Raw genomic sequence first — 18,854 nt, 5'->3', positions numbered from 1 at the left:
TTCCATTGTTTTAAGGCCAAATCCCAGGAAGCAAGGTCCCAGCATGGACAGACAGACATGTTTTTAACGTTAAAAACATATAAAAAAGGTTTAAAAACTAGAATCTGTAATCCTAAATGGTCAGATTAAGAGCAGCCATAAAAAGGTGCCCCCCACATCGTTAGATTTTTACCATGGGTTTGTAAGTGACAGTTTTGCACCCATTTTCCATATTGGAATTGGTAGAGGACTGCCACTTGAATTTTATCCAAGGTATATGGAGATGCAAAACACCTGATGCTGCAATCCTCATACTTCATAAAACCAAACCACAAATTTTACATTTCTTGTTGGCCTTCCACATACACAGAACAAAACCCAGGCTTAGGGTTGTAGTCAACAGTAGTCTGCAATAAGATGTTATGTTTGAAGAAGACTAATTTACATGTGCTAAGGACTTGAAAAAAACCTGTACTGGTCAAACACAGTACTTAATTTGTGTAGCTTTTTACCTCAAATAGGCTACACATTTTCAGAGCTACATATCGATGCTTAACAGCTGATCTTTCTGGAGAGCCACATACCATTTTTGAAACAACCCCTGTTCATAACAACAAAAATAACATATTTGGAAATATAGGTTTCAATTTGACTATAACTTCTTAGTTGATTTCTTAAATTAAAAATTGTTTTTTGAACGCATTGAAAGCATTGGTGTTGAGACTAAGCATGAAAGAGGAGATGCATACAAACTTTTTAAAGAAACTTATGAGGGACTGAAAAATATCAATGTTAGCGTGAAGCTGGTCTTTCAAAACTTACTTTTATGTTGGCAGTAAAATCATATGCTCTCACTCTCACAGAATATTACAATGATATGTGTATTCACATTTTGTTAACTACAGTTTTTTTTTAAAATCCAATTCTATCTTAATTATGTATTAAAATAACAGTTACATATATTCCACATATTTTCCCTACAACAACCTCAGGAACACCTTTAACTCCAGGATCAAAATTACACCAAAATTCCTTCTGTATAAATAGTGTGTTACAAGGTACATGATCCAACATAGTATTTGGTACTACAAAAGTAAAAGCCTAAAAAATTATCAGTAACAGTAAATAAAACATTATTATAATTACATATAACTAAATATTGAGCCGATGCTTAAAAAATCCAGCAACCACAGCAACTCTTCTACACCTGCTTACCAGCATTGCACGTTTTTCTTCATCTCCTTTTCTTTCTCGTTTTTCGTTTTTCTTTCTGAATATCTCCTGTAACTGTAAAATAGATCTATTTTATTTTCAGGTCAGAATAGATATAGTATGTACACAACAATCCATAACTGAGTCATGTACCATACACCATAAGTAGTTTATGAAACAGTCTAAACATTCTAAGAATTAGAAATTTTTACTTAGAACTAGAAACAGTTCTAAATAAAAATATAATTTCTATATACTCAGGGGCAGACAGATGTTCCATAAACATTATTTTATACTCAGATTTCCACCTTCTAAGCTCTTGCTTTCCTCATTTCCTTCTCTCCCATACAGAAACGGCAACTAGAAGAATGTTTTTAAATAAAATAGCAGCCATATTTGAGAATGTAGATTTGAACACAGGCAGCAGGGGACCCAGAGTTTTACATCCTATTTATCATTTCATATATGTTTTACCCAGCCCAGTTTCAAATATAATTTTTTTTTGGCAAGCAATAAAGTGAAATAATAGGTCAAGTGTGCAAAAAATGAGACCTATAACTTTGCAGAAGGAAACACCACGGGTGCGTTGACACAAGATGCTTTACTCAAGATTAGAGCTAATAACTGCACAGTAAGCATCACCATCTACACATTCAAACACTTACCGTGCAGTAATTTTCTCTCATTGCAAGTAAATCTGCTACTTGTAAATACAAATAGCAAATATACTATCTGTTACTTACTGTGCAGTAGCGTACATGTACGCCTGACTGGAAGCACATTTGATCCTGGTCAACTGGGCAGCAGAGAGTGGGGGATTGCTTCTTGCCCCTAGGAGCTGCCTGCTGCCAGCTGTCAGGGCAGGTTCTGCCACTGGAGCCCAGGTGGAGACAATATTCCTCTGCCCTGGCAGCAGGGAGCTCCCAGCCCCCGCTCCACGATCACAAGGCCTGGGCTGGGAGATTCTTATTTCCCATCCTGAGCTCTGCAGTCACGGGGCCTGGAGCTCCCTGATTCCAAGACAGGGGGACACTGTCTTTGCCTGGCCTCTGGTGGTGAAGCCCGCCCAGGCAGCAGGCAGCTCCTGGGGGCAGAGTGCAAGGTCTCAGCCCCAACCAGGAGACAGCTGTCTCCTGGCCCCATGCTCCCTGCCAGCTCCTGGGCTGGCATCCAGGGGCAGCCTAGAGCTGCCCTTGGCTGCTGCAGGGGACTGGTGCAGGGCCCCCATGAGCAGCAAATCTGCTCCCAAATCTCTGCATGCGTAGACGTGTGCCTGGGTCAGTTTACTCTATAATAATTTATTCTAGAGTAAACTGATCCCACATTACTTGCTGTTGCAGGGCACAAAGGTGTGCCTGCTCCTTCAAGAGTAGAGGCAGCTTAGCTAGGGAGCTAGGCAGGGTTGCACAGCTGCAGGTTGCCTTGGCAGGAGGCTAATGAGGCCCCCTTTTCCTGTGATGGCACCTGCACCTGGTCAGGTAACCAGAAGGAACCAGGCTCCTGTGCACATATAAGCCCCAGGGCTGGGGCAGGGGGTTAGTTCTCTGTCAACAGTCGGGGGAAAGAGCTCTTGCAGAAATGCTATTCAGAGATGCTTGGTTACCTATTCTGCTGCTGGTAAAACTAATGGATTGTAGGAGCTCCTGAAGTATCTGGGACTAGGAAGCTCACATTGCTGAGAGAGAAGCTTTCCTCCTTAAAGGGGAAGAGTGTGTCTTCCAATGTTATTGTTATGTTATAGCCCAGGGGCAAGTATTTATGTTGTCATTTGAACTGGTGGACTGGGGTAAGGCTAACTGGGGAGAAGGAGGCCTCATTGGGGCACACTACCATGTAAAGCCCCAGCATCAGAGGGTGCTGCTACAGGGGGTGAAGAGACCCCAGCACCAGGGGGTGAAGAGACCCCAGCGTCACAGGGTGCAGCTAGTGGGGCCAAGGGCCCAGTGATGACAGGAGGCTGAGTTAGACTGCAGCCTCATCGAGAGACAATGTTTAAATACAATCTGTGAGGCATGGGGCTTGGTAAACGGATGGCTTTGGAGCCACGCATAGAGCCCATAAGGCTTAGAGTGTCTCAGGAGGCACTCACTTTGAGTGAGACCCAGCAAGGGATCCAAAATCAGCCAACTCTAGTGGGGTTCAGCAGGACCATGACTATACGAACTCAAGGACAACCTCCTAGCTTATTATTTTAACCAACAAGACGTGGTAGGTAAGACTAGAAGGTGCCCAGAGGGTGAAGCAGGCACTGTCAGAGCCCTAGGATCATTACCCCCATCCCTGAGGACCACATGCTGTGACACTTTCACATGTATACACGCCCCCTTTTGCTGTGATGGAACAAGCACCTGCAACTTCCCATTAAAGTTCATGGTAGTTGCAGGGGTGCATTCACTTTCACGATGACACCTAGGAATGTTTGTCAGACCACAGGCTTCTTTGCAACAAGCCTCTTACGTCTTTAAGTTTAACTTAAAAAAAACAAACAAAAACCCAACTCCTATACCTTTAAAATTGTTATAAATGTTATTAAATAAATTGTATCAAAGACTGATAGGGTCAACACATAATGAATTCTGTAATCAGAAAAAAGAAAAAGATTATATACCGTCTGCAAAATATCTCTGAATATCAGGGGTCCTGGTTTTCTACAATTTAAAAAAATCCCCAATTTTCAGTTAAAAAAAGTAAGCCCAAATCCATATTTTTTGGTGATTAAAATGAAACACCACTATATATATATTTCACATCTATCTATCTAGTGGTGTTTCATTTAAATCATGGAAAAATGTGGATTTGGGCATTGGCAATGCATAGTGGGTACACATACATCCTCTGAGACTAGCAGTGCACCCCCTTAAAGAACTGCCGATGCTGCTGGCAGCACCTGTGGGTGGTCACCCCCCACCCTCGCTGCCAACACCATTGCTGACCACCAGTCGGTGCTTACCACCCACCCACTTGCCCCTGCTGTCAACACCGCTGTGGCTGCCTGTGGGAGCTCCCCATTCCCCACTGCCATGCCCGTGCCACTGCCTGCGGGCAGTCACCGTGCCCCCCCAGCCTCTGGGAGCATGCATCATTCATGGATTTGGGGTTACTTTTCTTTTAACTGATAATTGGGGATTTTCTTAAATCAGAGAAAACCAGGATCCCTGCTGTTTTTATCATGGCTGAAAAACCATATATTTAGCAATCATCCACAAGTACTATCTAATTAAGTTAACAAAACTGACTTCTATAAACTGTAATAACCAATGCTATTCAAGATATGTCTTAATTTGAGCGTTTTTTAAATAGTTTGAAAGTTGTATCCTACCCATAGTCCAATTATATCCTAAGATTTGTGTTCCATCTCTTCAGAGTTTTGTGCCTGGAGGGAATGACAGCAACCTCTTTGCTAAACTGTGTGAACTGTTACGTTCTCATCCATAAAGCACATACTCTCAATCAGGATAATTTTATTTTCAAATTAAGGAAAACACCATAATAATATTAATTGTAGACACTGTCTATACAGTACAAAGTAATGACATTCTGGTGATAATCAGCTCTCAACTGACACAAAACTGAGGGGATGACAACTACATGCCGAATTCTCTCCACCTTCAATGCCAGGATAAGGAACATGTTAGAGATCTTGCACTGCCAACTTTTGGCTGCTCTATGGGTTCTTAAAGTTCACATACCCGGGGTTAAAGCTACTAGAACATGAAAATCAGAGTCTAAGCTGACTCCCTGATGGTGTATGTTTAGCATGGAAAAGAAATAGTTCATAAAATCTCCATAACAGAAAAAGCAGTCAAACGTCAAGACTGTGAGAACTTAACACAGTAAACAAGTTGCTAACATTTTAATGGACAAATCAATATATGAATTATAATTTAGTCAAAAACCTTTCTAGAAAACACATGCCAAACTAACACAAATGAACACACAAAGTAACATGACTCTTCAACAGGAGGTCTTCCTGGTTATTTATACCTTTCATTTCAGTTGGAAACCTAAAGTGCAAAACCAATAAATATGTCATAGCTTTTTTAAAAATATTTGTTTGAGAACTCTGACACGTACCCTTTGCCACATGGCAGGTTACTCCAGGCTGGGGCCAGCACTGGGTTGGCCCCAGCAGTCTCACCTAGGGTTCTAGAGGACCCCTGGGGCTGCAGCTGTGGTGTTACTGCTTCTCAGAGCCTGGCTGGCAACTGGAGTGTGACTCTTTGGCTGGCCAGGCTCCGGTTTTGGGTGGCACACACTGTCCCCGTATGCACTGCCCCCGCTTTTTTTTTTTTGTGTGTATGGGCTTTTTTGACACCAGGATCTCCTGGGCTCGACCCCCCACAACTGCTATCCTGCAGTACAGAAAACACCTGAATGTGTAGTATGTGGTGCTGCTGACATGTCTGGATGCAGCCAATGATGCCTAACATCTCCATAAAATGTAATTCGGTCTCATAAAAAAACATTTTCTACATATGAGATATTACTTTAGCAATCACATACATTCACTTTTTAGCTACTTAACTGAGACTGACACAAATGATGCCAGTTATTTGGTGGTTATTTCAGAGATTTGGATTTTTGACTATTAGAAATTAGACAGGCCCAATTTAAGCCTGATATTGTAATTCAGTGGCTGTTTCTACATGAGATGTTCACCACACTCTGCCCTGTGGGCACCTTCTAGTATACTAACTAGCTGCACAGTCAGCATCTTGGCATGTATAGGTGCACCCCTATTAGCCTGCGGTAAACTAATTTACTCTGCAGCAGGATAAGTACTATAAATTATTATTATTATATGACTGTTATAAATAAGTACTATCTTGTTGCAGAGTAAAAATCTCCACAGCAGTGCCTGTGTAGACACTGCCCTAGCTGGCTGGGACATGAGCATGTTTCAGTGTTGTGGCTGCCTGCTGGCTAGCCCTAAACTGAAGTATCCTTGTGCACCAGCCAGCCCCTCTGCAGTATGTTGAGCTGGGGGAAAGCTCCAGGATGGCAGACTGAACGGGCTCCCTGCCAGCTGGGGCTGCTCCACCATGGCTCCATATGCTGCGCTCCTGGGTGCACATTCAAACAGCAATAAACCCCAGAGTTTATTGCTCCCAGGCACATGTTCAAATGGTGCAATAAGCTCCAGAGTTGCAATGAAGCAATAAACTCCAGAGTTTATAGCTCCATATTAATTGCACATGTAGATATGCCCAGCTCATACAAATGCGCTGCACAGGCACAACAGTAAGTACTATGTATTACAGAATCAAAGGCATTGCAATTTTACTCAAACTGCTGAACTGCATTCAAAACAGCAACCTAGAAATGAACAACATTAATGCAATATAGTATAGTCCAAGCATGATTTAAATTCAATTACTAGAGGAAGTGTAGGTATTATTTATTATTTTTAATTTTATATTCCATATTTCAATATTTAATGGTGACCTGAGGAAAAGCACTTTCTTCCTGAAAGCTTGTCTAATATCTTTCCCAACCATACAGCTGGAACAAAAAAAGGATCCTTGCCTCATATATTTCCTGGACAGGGACAGCTCAAATAATACTCCAAATTTGCTAAAACATGAAGGATATTGAAATTCACTCTTTACAATGGAAAATATGAATTTTCTTAATTTTGAAGAGAAGCCAGACTATTCAGTGACATTTACTTCCTAAGCATATGCAGAGGCCTGAGGAAGGGCACTTTGTGTCCAAAAGTTTGTGTAACATCTCTTCAACTATATAGTTAAAGGTATCACCAAAAAATCCTTGTTACATCTATAGAAAACAGATAAATAGTGGAAAATTATTTTTAAAAATCTATAAGTTGTACTGCTAAGATGTAGATAGAATTAGATAAATAATTATAATATAATTTAAATAAAGAACTAATGACTTGAGTAATATTACCAGAAGATTCCTGAAGTACCTCTCACATGGTAGGTTTCAGAGATAGTTAAGTGAGACAGATGCAGACAGTAATATTTTCCATGTCCTCTCTTTATTTTTGAAGGTAGAAATTATTTCCCTATCCTGGCTTTCTGCAACCTAAATGGGACAAATTACAATGTTCTCTGCATAACCTCTTTTGAGACAAGATAGAAGAACCCTCACCAAAGTTTAGTGGCCTAGATTTTGTACAAGGAGTGTGTCAAATTGCACCTTAAAACTGTGGAAAGAAAGATTAAGGGAAATATAGAGGCAGGGGTGGAAAGGAAATATTTTGTGAAATGTGTAGTGACAAGCTATCAAGTAGGAGAGAAGAGTGGTGATAACTGAAAAACCATACGAGACCTGAAAAACAACTAATGCATCCTGGGATGGATTTCCCCTACCTCAGATACAGAGGAAGCAGGATCCTGTTGCATTCATCACTAAAGCTCTTGCTGAACTTCTGGAAACAGACCTTTTGTGCACCAAATGTGCTACAGGATACCAATGAGTAGAACAGTGAATGTGAATAAATCTGGGAGTACTTTCATAGGAGCATTGTCTGAAATGGAATAATGGGATTGACTGTTGAAAGGAGCAAAACAAGCTCTCCTGTATCAAGGGAACAAAATCCTTCTGTTCCCGGACCTCACCCCTACATAAGCAAAGAGAAAAAGCTAACACACCTGAAGAATTAGTTTACAAAAATATTGAAGCTTTGGTGCTGTATCCAGAAAAATTAAGTAAGCTGTAATTCCTTTCTTGACATATGCTCTTTCTGCAACATAATCTAATGAAGTGTTAATTTGTCTTGCATTACAGTTTAGAAAGTCACAATTTTTTAAACTTATATTGTAACCATTTGCTATTATCTTTTTGTACCTTTAAGATAATTGATATTGTTTATTGAAAACTACTTTGCAAAGGTTTAAAATGGACTGAGAAGCTGTCTATCTGATGTAGGTATAGCAACAATCAAGTTTCATTTGCTTATACTCAAGCACATTTTTGACTTTGATTTTTTTTTTGCACCATACTTTAAAAGACAAGTTTTAGTTTGGAATTCTGAAAGGGTCAGAAACCAGCAGTTACAGTCAGCTTTGTCCTAAAGAAATTCAATTAGTATTCTTTAACAGCAGATGACAAATACATCCACTGTCTGAAAAAGCCCCTTCCAACAGATTCAACAGGATGGGGAGATTGGAGAGGGATTTTCAGTGCATGACAAAGACCATAAACAGAGCCCACAGGTGTCAGGGAGAGAAGGACAGGACTGTGAAAGCACATATGTGACGAATAAGGGATATGACCTCCCCATTCTTATTTCCACTGGCTTGGGGAAAGAGGTGCAGGATCATCTGTTGTGTAACGCCATCAGAGCCAGCCTTAGAGGTGGGGGACGTGGGCGACTTCTCAGGGTGACATCATCCATTGCGGGTAAGATCCTTGCCCACATCCTCCTGAACCACCTTCCTCCTGTTGCTGAGATCCTTCTGGAAATCCAGTGCAGCTTCCGACCATCCTGGGGCACTGCAGACATGGTTTTCATTGCCAGGCAGATCCAAGAAAAATGTCGGAAGCAAAATCAAGAACTGTTCCTCGCCTTCATTGACTTGACCAAGGCATTCAATTCTTTAAATCATGAAGCTCTGTGGACCATCCTCCAATGCCTTGCCTGCCCGCTGAAGTTTTTCACTATACTGAGACTTCTGAATGACAACATGACTGCCACCGTCCTAAGTGGAAGATCTGAAACCAACACCTTCTGCCTCCGGACCAGGGTCAAGCAAGGTTGCGTTATCGCCCTCACCCTGTTCACATCTATCTGACTGTCAACATCCACCTTATCCTAATGTGTTTTTGAAAACAGAGATCTTCGGAAGTCGACAAAGGTCCTGGTTTATAAGGCTGTCATGCTGATAACCCTCTCTACTGCAGCAAAGCCTGGACCATCTACTGATGCCACATCAAGACCCTCGAGAGCTTTCGCCAGCAGTGCTTGCATCGAATCCTGGGGATCAAATGGGAGGACCGTCAGACTAGTGCGAGCTTCCTCCACAAAGCTGCATCCACCAGCATCCAAGCCTTGCTCTTGAGAAATCAACTCCAATGGACAGGCCACTGCATCCGGATGTCCAAGAACTGCCTCCCTTACCAGCTTCTCTTCTCCCAGCTCTCTGTAGGCCAACACTCAAAGGGCAGCCAAAGGAAACGGTACAAAGACACACTCAAGGTCACCCTCAAGCACAGAGGCACCAACACCAGTGGCTAGGAGGAGCAAAATGCTAACAATTCGGCGGGTGCACCTGGTCCACCAAGGCATGCACCACTTCAAGGCCCAACAACTCAATACCGAGATGAAACAGTGGCAAAGGAAGGAGAAGGAGACCAGTGCAGGGCTGCAAATCCTACTCCCCCACACAACAATATGCCCCTATTGCCAAAGAATGTGTGTATTCAGAATCAGGCTTCTCAGTCACCTGAGGAGCCATCAAGCCTGACTGACATCCTCTACTCTGAGGGACCGCCACCCACACACACATGTGCATGCACATACTCCATCCATACACAGCCTGGGTCCAGCTCCCTGCACCCTGTACCACTGCTTGGCCTGCATGGGCAGGCAGCGTGCTTCAGCAATGGGGCAAAGGCCAGCCACAGAGACGCTCTGGCTGGCTACCAAAGTGTCTCTGTGGAGGATCCGAGCCTCTGGTTGCCCCACTTTTTTCTCCCACGGTATTTTTTGATACCTGGATCTCCAGGTATCAAATTCTGATCCCACGATGCAAATATAGAGCATGGGGAAAATTTTTTTTGTTCCCAGTGTGCCTCTTGCAGCATCTGAGTGAAAACTAAGAGCTGGCCTTTTTGAAGTATAACATGGAGCCCCTAATCCCCTTTGAGAAAGAAAAAGAGAGCTGGCAGTGAGTAAAAGGCAGTTGAAACAGAAAAGGAATAGCCCCAAAGCTGCAGGCCACTTACCTGGAGTAAGATGGAAAAGAGGACAGGCTAAGAGGGCTGGGATCCAGGCCGTGGATTAAAGAGCAGTGGCAGCAGAGCTGAACAGACAACTGATAATTAGGCAACTGAGTAACCTCTGCCACTGACTATACAGCCAAGCAGCAGAACTAAGTAGCTGCCAGACAATGTAGATGGCAGCATACAAAGAAGCTAAGGTGTCTGCAAGGCAGTATAAAGGGTGCTTGGTTGTGGGAAGCTGGACACGGAGCTTTAAGGCTGCTCACAGGGAGGCAGGCTGAAGAGGGGCAAACCTGCAGATTGGTTAATGGGAAGTCCCTGTACCTGGCCCAGGGAAACAGGGATCAGGTGACAGGAAGGGAGTGGAGTTAGTAGGTATATAGGCTTAGCTCCAGGGCCAAAGAGCTCCTTACAGTGGTGGAAAAAGGGTCTTTGGAGAAAAGGAGGAACTGAGAATACACAGAGAGACCAGGTAGTCCAGGGAGATTGTGGGAATCAACTGGTAGGAATAGGAAGGGTCCTTTTTGTTATCAGATGTTGTTTAAGTGTTTACACTTATAGTTTTACATCTGCTAGGCTTGGGAGTGACTAAAGGGAGGCAGGAGGCCAAAGGGTACTGGGGACAGATGCAATTTGCAGGGACTGGTACTCCTGTAAGGTCATGGTGGATGCTGCCAGAGAGTACCATCCTCTAAGGTGGGTCCTGACACACTGAAGGGTAACTTGAATCTAATGAGGGGTGCCCTGAATATAACGAGGGGTGCCTTAAGTTGAAAAACCTTTAATTAAGAACCAATGTTTAATACAGTACTGGAGGCTTGATAAAGTCCTGCTCAAATCTGTATGGATCCCTAATTTCTAAAGTTCACACAAACCTTTTTTTTTTTTTTACTTTTTGTTTGCAAAAATATCCAAATCATATGTATTCAGTACAGCTGAGATTCCAGTATAAAGTACTTATAAAGCAATGCACACAATGAATTGCCCTTCACAGTCATTATTCATTTAAAACTCTAATTTGTATTATTTTAATCCATATCATTGCTTGCCTCATGATATCAAATTACATAAAGCAATATACAAAGGGACAGACCTAAAGATGAGTAGAAATTCTCAACTCTATTTCCTAGTTTCTAAGCATTTTGTTTCTCTTTTTAAAAGAGTTCAAGATAACTATAAGCTTGAAAGTATACTGGTGCCCGTCAGCTGCAACACATTGGGGTATGAGTATTGCAATGCTCGTAAGTGGCAGTTGTTATATTGAATGTCTTCTATAGCCATCAGCAGCCTGTTTTTCTGATATGTACAACAGCTACTCAAGAAACTATATTGATTCTGTTATGAAAAACATAAGTTTTATTTTTGGTTCAAAGAACAACAGAACAATATTACCAACATAATCTCAGTTAACTAAAAGCACAAATAAATTAGACTCCAATCAAGCTTGCCACAACTTCAAGTTGTGTTTAGCCATGTCTATATTTGATATCAGTGTAAAGCCAATTAAGCCAATATGGGCACCCAGCTGAATGAAATGGACTGCAATCAAGCTACACAAGAAATGTACTCAGGTACACTCAGATATCTTCTTTCCAATTATATGCAAGCAAATGTATGTCATACCCAAGGGATTTCAGGTGACTAATTCACTGTTCTACATATCACACAGCTTATTTTGAAGGGCTGTGCTTAACTCTCCCGTTCTGATCAGTGTTTTATACAACAAATAGGAACAGATCAACACCAGATTTGTAGAACTAAAAAACAGAATCCCAAACCACCCAAATACAACAGACATTTACTAAGATTCAGCCACGAAGCCTATCACAATCACCTTCATGCCTTAAAGATGATGAAGAAAGCAAAACTCTCCCAAAACTTATGCGCTCCAACAACAAGCCTACAATCCATGGTAATGTCAGCAACCTACCCAATATCCTTCTATTAAGCCTCTTAGTGTGACTAGCACAAGTAAATTTACTGACTGAAGTTGTGTTAATATTACCTCAAAAGGCATTTTGAGAAGTGTATTAGCAAATTAAAGAAATAATAGAAATGCAACTTCAAAAGTATAGCACACAGTACCCCTATGCTTCATAACAAATAGATATTTATGAATTTATACACACTCAATATTCTGACATTAAAGTGGACAACACGATTATATCAAAATACTCTGAAAGTGATGAAAGGGCATTATATAATGTACATACCACTAAGAACTCTTTTTTGTCCACCATCTCATTGCCATCAGTATCAAACATGTTGAAAGCTATTCTAAAACCTGCGTGAGGCTCTGTCAGAAAAAACATATAGTTGTCAATCTTCTGAGGAAAAAAGATAACATTTTAAACTTTATGAACATGCACTGCATAGCATAAGTCAGACCCTCTCTTAGTGTAAATCAGTTTATTTGTGTATATAACCAGAATGTATCATTTGTTTTACTATGAACATTTTGGAAAGAGATCATGACCCAAAGTTCATGTGCCAGGGAGCAAAAACAAAAATGGAAAATATCCTGGAACACTGGCAGGTGTGGTATTCAGGAGAGGACTGTCATTTTCTGGTGGACAGAAATACCCATCCACATATTGAATTTGTCCTGGAAAACCTTCCCAGGACAAAGTTATTGCTGTTTTATTGTTATTTTTTCTGCCTGGATTCACAATTTTTGAGTCAGATTGACTGTTTTCTTAGCAGGACAAAAAACCCAAACATGTGGCTGCAGGCACTTTGTCCTGCTAAAGCAATGAATAAAGTGAAGCAAAAATAACATCTACTAAAGCCCAGAAAGACGTGCATCTGATTCTTCATTTCTGACCTGCACATTTTGTTCTTGGCATAATATATGAACAAAGACAATTACACTGCCATCAAAATGCACTTTGATTTAGAGCTATTTAAATGATCAGAAAATGCATATACCGATACACAAATAATTTGATTGGTGTATCTTTTGCTGGACAAACAGTGAGTTTTTAAAATTAGCTAATAAACCAACACGAAGATTTCTGATGTGAAAAGTATCATCCAAATGTTAATTAACAATGTTTCCTCCCAATTAATAACAGAAAATGGCTTCTCCTATTCTAAGGAATAAGAACTTCCTAAGCACTATAAGAGAAACAATAGACTGACCAAGGTGAAATCCCTGAACAACTTTAGGTGAGAAGTGACAATCCTAAAGACAACTTTATCTTTCTAGAACAGAGTAAATAGGGTGACATTTAAAATAGCCTAAAATTCACTCACTCCTGTCTTTAAAAGCTTTGGCAGCAGCCAAAAGAAATGATACCTTAAGCGATAACAGATAAGGATCAGTAAAGGCTAAAAAGCCAGGCTTTATTAGAAGAAGCATTTGTAATAAACTCCTTAAAGTCTAACAGTATTAAAATAAGCAAACAATTTTGTGTCTTGCGAACTACAACAAAAGGTGATAACAAATGAAATTTGAGTTGTCACTCACAGGTCAGACCTAATAAAGAAATATTTACAAGATATGATGAAAAGGGAAATAAGGACAGGGCAAGTAACAGGATCTCAAGACCAGGGAAGAACAAAAAGTGGTAAAACCCTGTTCTATTTAGCAGTGAATTACCATGTCAAGAGGCAAATAAAGCATTTCCTGCCCCACCTTTCCCTCTCCCCACCTCCCCTGGTTCTTGGAACTTCAAAAGCCAGGTTACTGAAATACCTGGGCACACATTCGTTTTGTGTGTAACTGACTTTTATTAAAAATTAATATATCATATGAGGATAGAAAGTATCACATAACTTGTAATGAATAAGATGTTCATACCCAAGTGCCAATACAACCATTAGTCAAATGAAGGCTTTGAGATTATGAATATTGTTACCTCCAGCTTCTGAATTCAAATATGACATTAGCAGTGTATGTGTGTGTGTGTGTGTATGCGTGTGCGTGTGTACACATATGCACACATACATGAGACAGATGTTGAATTTCCCAGGAGGGCTTTCTTTGTAAAAAATAAATAAAAAAATCAGGTAATACATTTTTTTAACTGGACTAGCAAAAGTTATGTAGAAAAAAAAGATCTTTTGATTAAAGAGATTCTAGACTTTTTATCATTGTACGATTTAGGAAGGTCTTAGGGGTGACAACTAAAACAATCCACACTTATGCTACTTGAAATTAGCAACAACTAACAGTGTGATTTGATGATTTAAAACTTTGTCCCAGTACTGGATCCAGGAATGGGGTACAAGACCAGTGCTGTATATGTCCAGTGGGTGCCAAGCTCAATACCAGTCAGGGAGAGCTCCTGCTGGAGCTCCACATGAACAGTGCCCTCGCCAGTTGATCATGGTGCAGTCTGACTGGAGCCCCTGCTTTCATATGGCTCCAGAGCCCAGAGAATACTGCCACCATCTGCCCTTTTCCTCCCTTGTGAATTCAGCAGTACGGAAGAGTGTAGTGATGGCAGGTTCCAGAGCTATGGAAAAGCAAGGACTCCAGGCAATGAGAGCTCAAGTGCACCACACCCAAAAGGGGTGGGAAGTGCAAATGCATCACTGCACCCTTTGTAGATTTTACAACCGTATTTCCACATGCATAAGAGTTATGAAGTAAAAGCAAACAATAGGACCATGTATAACATTCCTGCATTGTCTCTAAGCACTGGAAGATTAAAAAACTGGAAGAAAAAATTGAGTTGGCTAGAACTCCAAAGATCATTACATTATTCAGTTTAGTAACAACTTATTTTCTTTATGAGACTAAGAGCCCTCTTCTAACTCTGTCATAGTTACAGATAATGATTTTGGCGCATAGCCTTTGCTGTTTAGCTTTTACTTCTAGCAAGTCATTCATACAACTAAACCATTCTGAATTCAGACAAAATATGGATAAAACATTTTCCATTCTATTTTTTTAACCTACAGTAAAAAATCTTCTGTTTAGTCAAAGACGTTAATATTTTCATGAAAAATGCACATCCACCATTTCAGTGGCCATGCAACATATTCAAGATTCTGAAAATATCTACAGAGGCAAATGGGGGATACCATGAAGAAAACGATATTCAATTAAGTTATGAAGAATAGTACAAGGAAGATAAAGTCATACAATTTAGTAGCCAACATGCTCTTTTGTCAGAATACTTTGCTTTGTTTCTACTTGAAACTCCTACCAGCTAATTCTATATACAGGTTTCCAAACTTGCAGTTAGGAATTTTTCTTTTAAATATTCCAATAAAAAATTAGTGTTGGCTTTGATTTTCAAATTATTGCACATGTTGTCAAATGTCCTATAATACCAAAACCAAAATATTCTGCATTGTTCTAGAAATCCAGAAACTATTATACATAATTTACTTTTGTACAGTTAAAAATTTTGCTTGTTGAAAGACAAAGCAAGTTTTTTTCTTTTAAGATAAAAATTTATGTTAGCCTGACAGATTTCCTAAAATAGTAGTATGGCAGGCATCGAATATGTACTGGGTTGTCCAGTTGTTCAATAACAGATGGAACAGTACTGTATTTATAAGGTATGTACTGCTCTCCATCTTCAATATCCTTAAAAACATTAATAAATTTGCCTAATGATTATGCAGTAATTTTAGAAGACACGCATGTAGTGCACTAACTAATATTCAATCCACAGGTCATTTGACTATATGAAAATTTTAAACTCTTTTTCAGTTGAAACATTACAACAGGATTCCATTAAGACTACAGGATAAGCCAGTTTAGATTAAAAGAGATGACTAATGTACATTTATCTCCTAAATATCCTTGTGAATGTAGAATACCTTAATATATAGAAATAAATTCAAAATCTTAAAAATTTGTAAGGATTGTTTTCAAAGTACTTACTTGTTAAGATACATAAGAGAAAAAGATACTCCGTATAAGAAATGACACCTAAAGACAAAAAAATATACAGTCATGTCATATCAGATCCCATTTGCTGAACTTGAAATTTATGTTTAGTATATGTATGTATGCATTTACCTCAGTCAGCCTATTTTTATCAAACTTTTTATACTTATGTAGGGTTCTGCATGCTTTAAAGAAACAATAGGCTTACTGGGATGAATATACACAAAGGAGAGTGGCTTCTTTAAACACAACTTAGTCACATCATTAAGAGTAATGCATATGATGCACTAGACTAAGTTTCCCCCCCCAAAAAGCTCAACTATAAAAGAATCTTGCAGTAGTATGAAAATATTTAGTATTACAACTAAAGCAGTGTTTCCTGATGTGTTCTGCTTAATTATGTTTCAAGCTTTTATCTTACTTTTAGCAGACATCATGTAGTTAGTATACATCATGTCTTGTTAGGAATTTTGGTTCTCATAGTTTAACAGAGTGCAGATCTTGGTTTCTAATGGACTTTGTGTACATATATATAACAATTTTGATGTGAAGTCTGTATTAATCTCATATTAGGCAAGCTCATAATTTTTTGTTAAATGCAGATTTTTAAAGCCTTGTTAAAAATGGTGGGTAACATTTAGAAAATTTAGCTATATAGATTTACAGTATACATTAAGTATTTATTCTAGGCTCTTAGTACTTCTACCATAAATTACAGCATAATGCCAAAAATACTGAATTAGTACCTCCTCCTCACCCCAGAAAACTATTAAGGAGGGGTAGCATTCAATATCCAGACTCAATAGCCAAACAGTGCAACAAACTTCTTACCCCCAAAACCAGGGTAAATAGATAGCAACATGCCATATAGTTCAGTGATGCAGGGCATTCTGTACTCTAGTTTAGAGTGGTTTGTCAGGGGAGCAATGACTTCCTTTTTAGGTCTACTGGGAAGTCCTCACTGTATTATTTTCAAAGACTGACCATCAAAACTGGCTCCTAGTCTCCAAAAGGATAGCTAGGATACTGCCTCAGTATAAGAGATCTCAGCCTATGATATTGGCCTAATTTCTAAAGAAAAAGATATTTATAGATATTTAAATGCCTGAAGATGCAGACAGATACCCAAGAGAATTTTCAACCTTTGTTGATTTAAGTAAGAGTTAAGTTCACAGGTACTTTTAAAAATTCAACTGCATTTTTTGGTGCCTAAGTATCTTAAAAACTTTCCACACAGATACTTCACATCTGATCTCAGAATTTGATTAGCTGTGCAAATTAAACTCATAACTCTCTATAATTTTATTCCATGATGATCATAGTGCCTATAAAATCCAAAGCTGATAGCAACAATGTCATTCATGTGAGTATTAAAATCACTGAACACTTTTAGTTTTGGCACCTCTGATACTACCAAACCGAGGCACTTCAGAAGCTCATGCAAACATTTAATAGCCCAACAGATGGTACTCCAGGTCTTTTCCCAAAGTAACTGCTTCCTGGAAATCTCACAGAAATAAACTTATTGCAGTTAATTCAGTTTTGCTGAACATTTTCTGCTTTACACAGTATAGTCCTTTGGATGATTTTGGTATCTCTCAGCTGTTCTCTTTAGGCTAAATGCAATACCAAAAAGCTGTTTGAATCAACTGCACTAAAACAGGTGCAACAATAACAACCATCCAGGCTTTAGTGATGTTTACAAGCCTGGGGGACTCGATAGCAATTAAAGTAATGGAAACAGATAGGGCAGGGAAGCATCATAGAGACTGACATTAAATTAAATCATGGATAATTGAAATATTCAGCCACTGTTCTTCACCAGAACAGCATGTAAGATTGGTGTTTTTTTCCATCAGCATCCCAGCCTCTTAAATATTAACTATAGGAAAAACCCATGCATTAAGCATCCCAAGTTATTTTCTTGCTTTGTTCTCTCCTACATACTAGTACAGGAATTACAAGAACCAAGCCATTATCACTGATTTTCCACGCACACCTAAAGCATGGCTTCCATAATCCTTACACATCAGTTTTTAAAATCCTGCTGGACATCCAAAAGTGTCCACTGCATAGTTGTAATCCATATAAAACTATTCATATTCATTAAGGGCTTTCAAGGCAGGTTCCAAACTTAATCTTGTCCATTTCTTCATTATCCTAAACCACTTATCTAAGAACAGCCCAAAACCTCAGCTTGGCTGTCCTTAGGCACCACCCCTTAAATCTTTCCAAATACAATGTCATCCAATAGTTCTCCCCAAGGGTCATTTCTACCAAAAAAGCAGTGCATCTATGATGGGCATGTGTCCCACTTGCAAACAAAAGAAGAAAAAGATGTCCAACTTATTCTTCCCCCACCACAGAGTTTGGAGCCCAGAGCTGAGTTAAATAAAAGGCTTGATTCTGTCAGAGCAAAATTTTGTATGTATGCTGATAACACAGAGAGTTAGATCTGAACATGCACAGACACACCTATCAAGCAGAAAATTCCACTGCATGCCCAGCATGTGCCCCCTGCTCAACCCCAAGGCTTGTCAATCAAGACTGCCATAACGCACATGCTCAGTTTACTCAGAGCATGAGGTAATCTGATCTAACGCACATGCTCAGTTCACTGACTACATGATGTAATTGGACTAGAAATTTCTATGAAGCGAGCAGCTTGATTGGCTACTAAATTCATATAAAACGCTTGTGAACCGCCCCCCCCTCCCCAGGGGAAGGTGAGGTGGTGTGTGTGTGTTTTGGAGGAGAGACTGTGCTCGACCTGTGAGCAGAGGCTAGGGACTGTTTCACAGGGAGAGAACGATCCTTACAGCAGGGGCTGAGGCTGCAGGGGCTACTCCTAAGGAGGGCTTCTAGCCCACTGGTCTCTTCCTCGCTGCGATTTTGGCTATTCGAT

At 39.9% G+C, this 18,854-nt stretch overlaps 1 protein-coding gene across 3 annotated transcripts in view; it reads right to left on the bottom strand.

Moving 5' to 3' along the window:
- Positions 1 to 18,854, bottom strand: part of MICU3 (mitochondrial calcium uptake family member 3) — a 90,836-nt gene that overhangs the window by 42,314 nt on the left and 29,668 nt on the right. For all 3 annotated transcript variants that reach the window (XM_019553134.1, XM_019553131.1, XM_019553132.1), the window contains exons 5-7: positions 15,944 to 15,991; positions 12,315 to 12,397; positions 1,195 to 1,266 (exon numbers count right to left, since the gene is read on the bottom strand). In XM_019553134.1, the coding sequence (XP_019408679.1) occupies positions 1,195 to 1,266; positions 12,315 to 12,397; positions 15,944 to 15,991 (203 nt within the window). The remainder of the gene's footprint in view (positions 1 to 1,194; positions 1,267 to 12,314; positions 12,398 to 15,943; positions 15,992 to 18,854) is intronic.

The sequence above is a fragment of the Crocodylus porosus genome, unplaced genomic scaffold, assembly GCF_001723895.1.
Source record: "Crocodylus porosus isolate Cpor-Errol unplaced genomic scaffold, CroPor_comp1, whole genome shotgun sequence".
In the NCBI taxonomy this organism is placed as follows: domain Eukaryota; kingdom Metazoa; phylum Chordata; order Crocodylia; family Crocodylidae; genus Crocodylus; species Crocodylus porosus.
The sequence above is the reverse complement of the archived record's forward strand: the minus strand, read 5'-3'. Positions and strand labels throughout refer to the sequence as shown.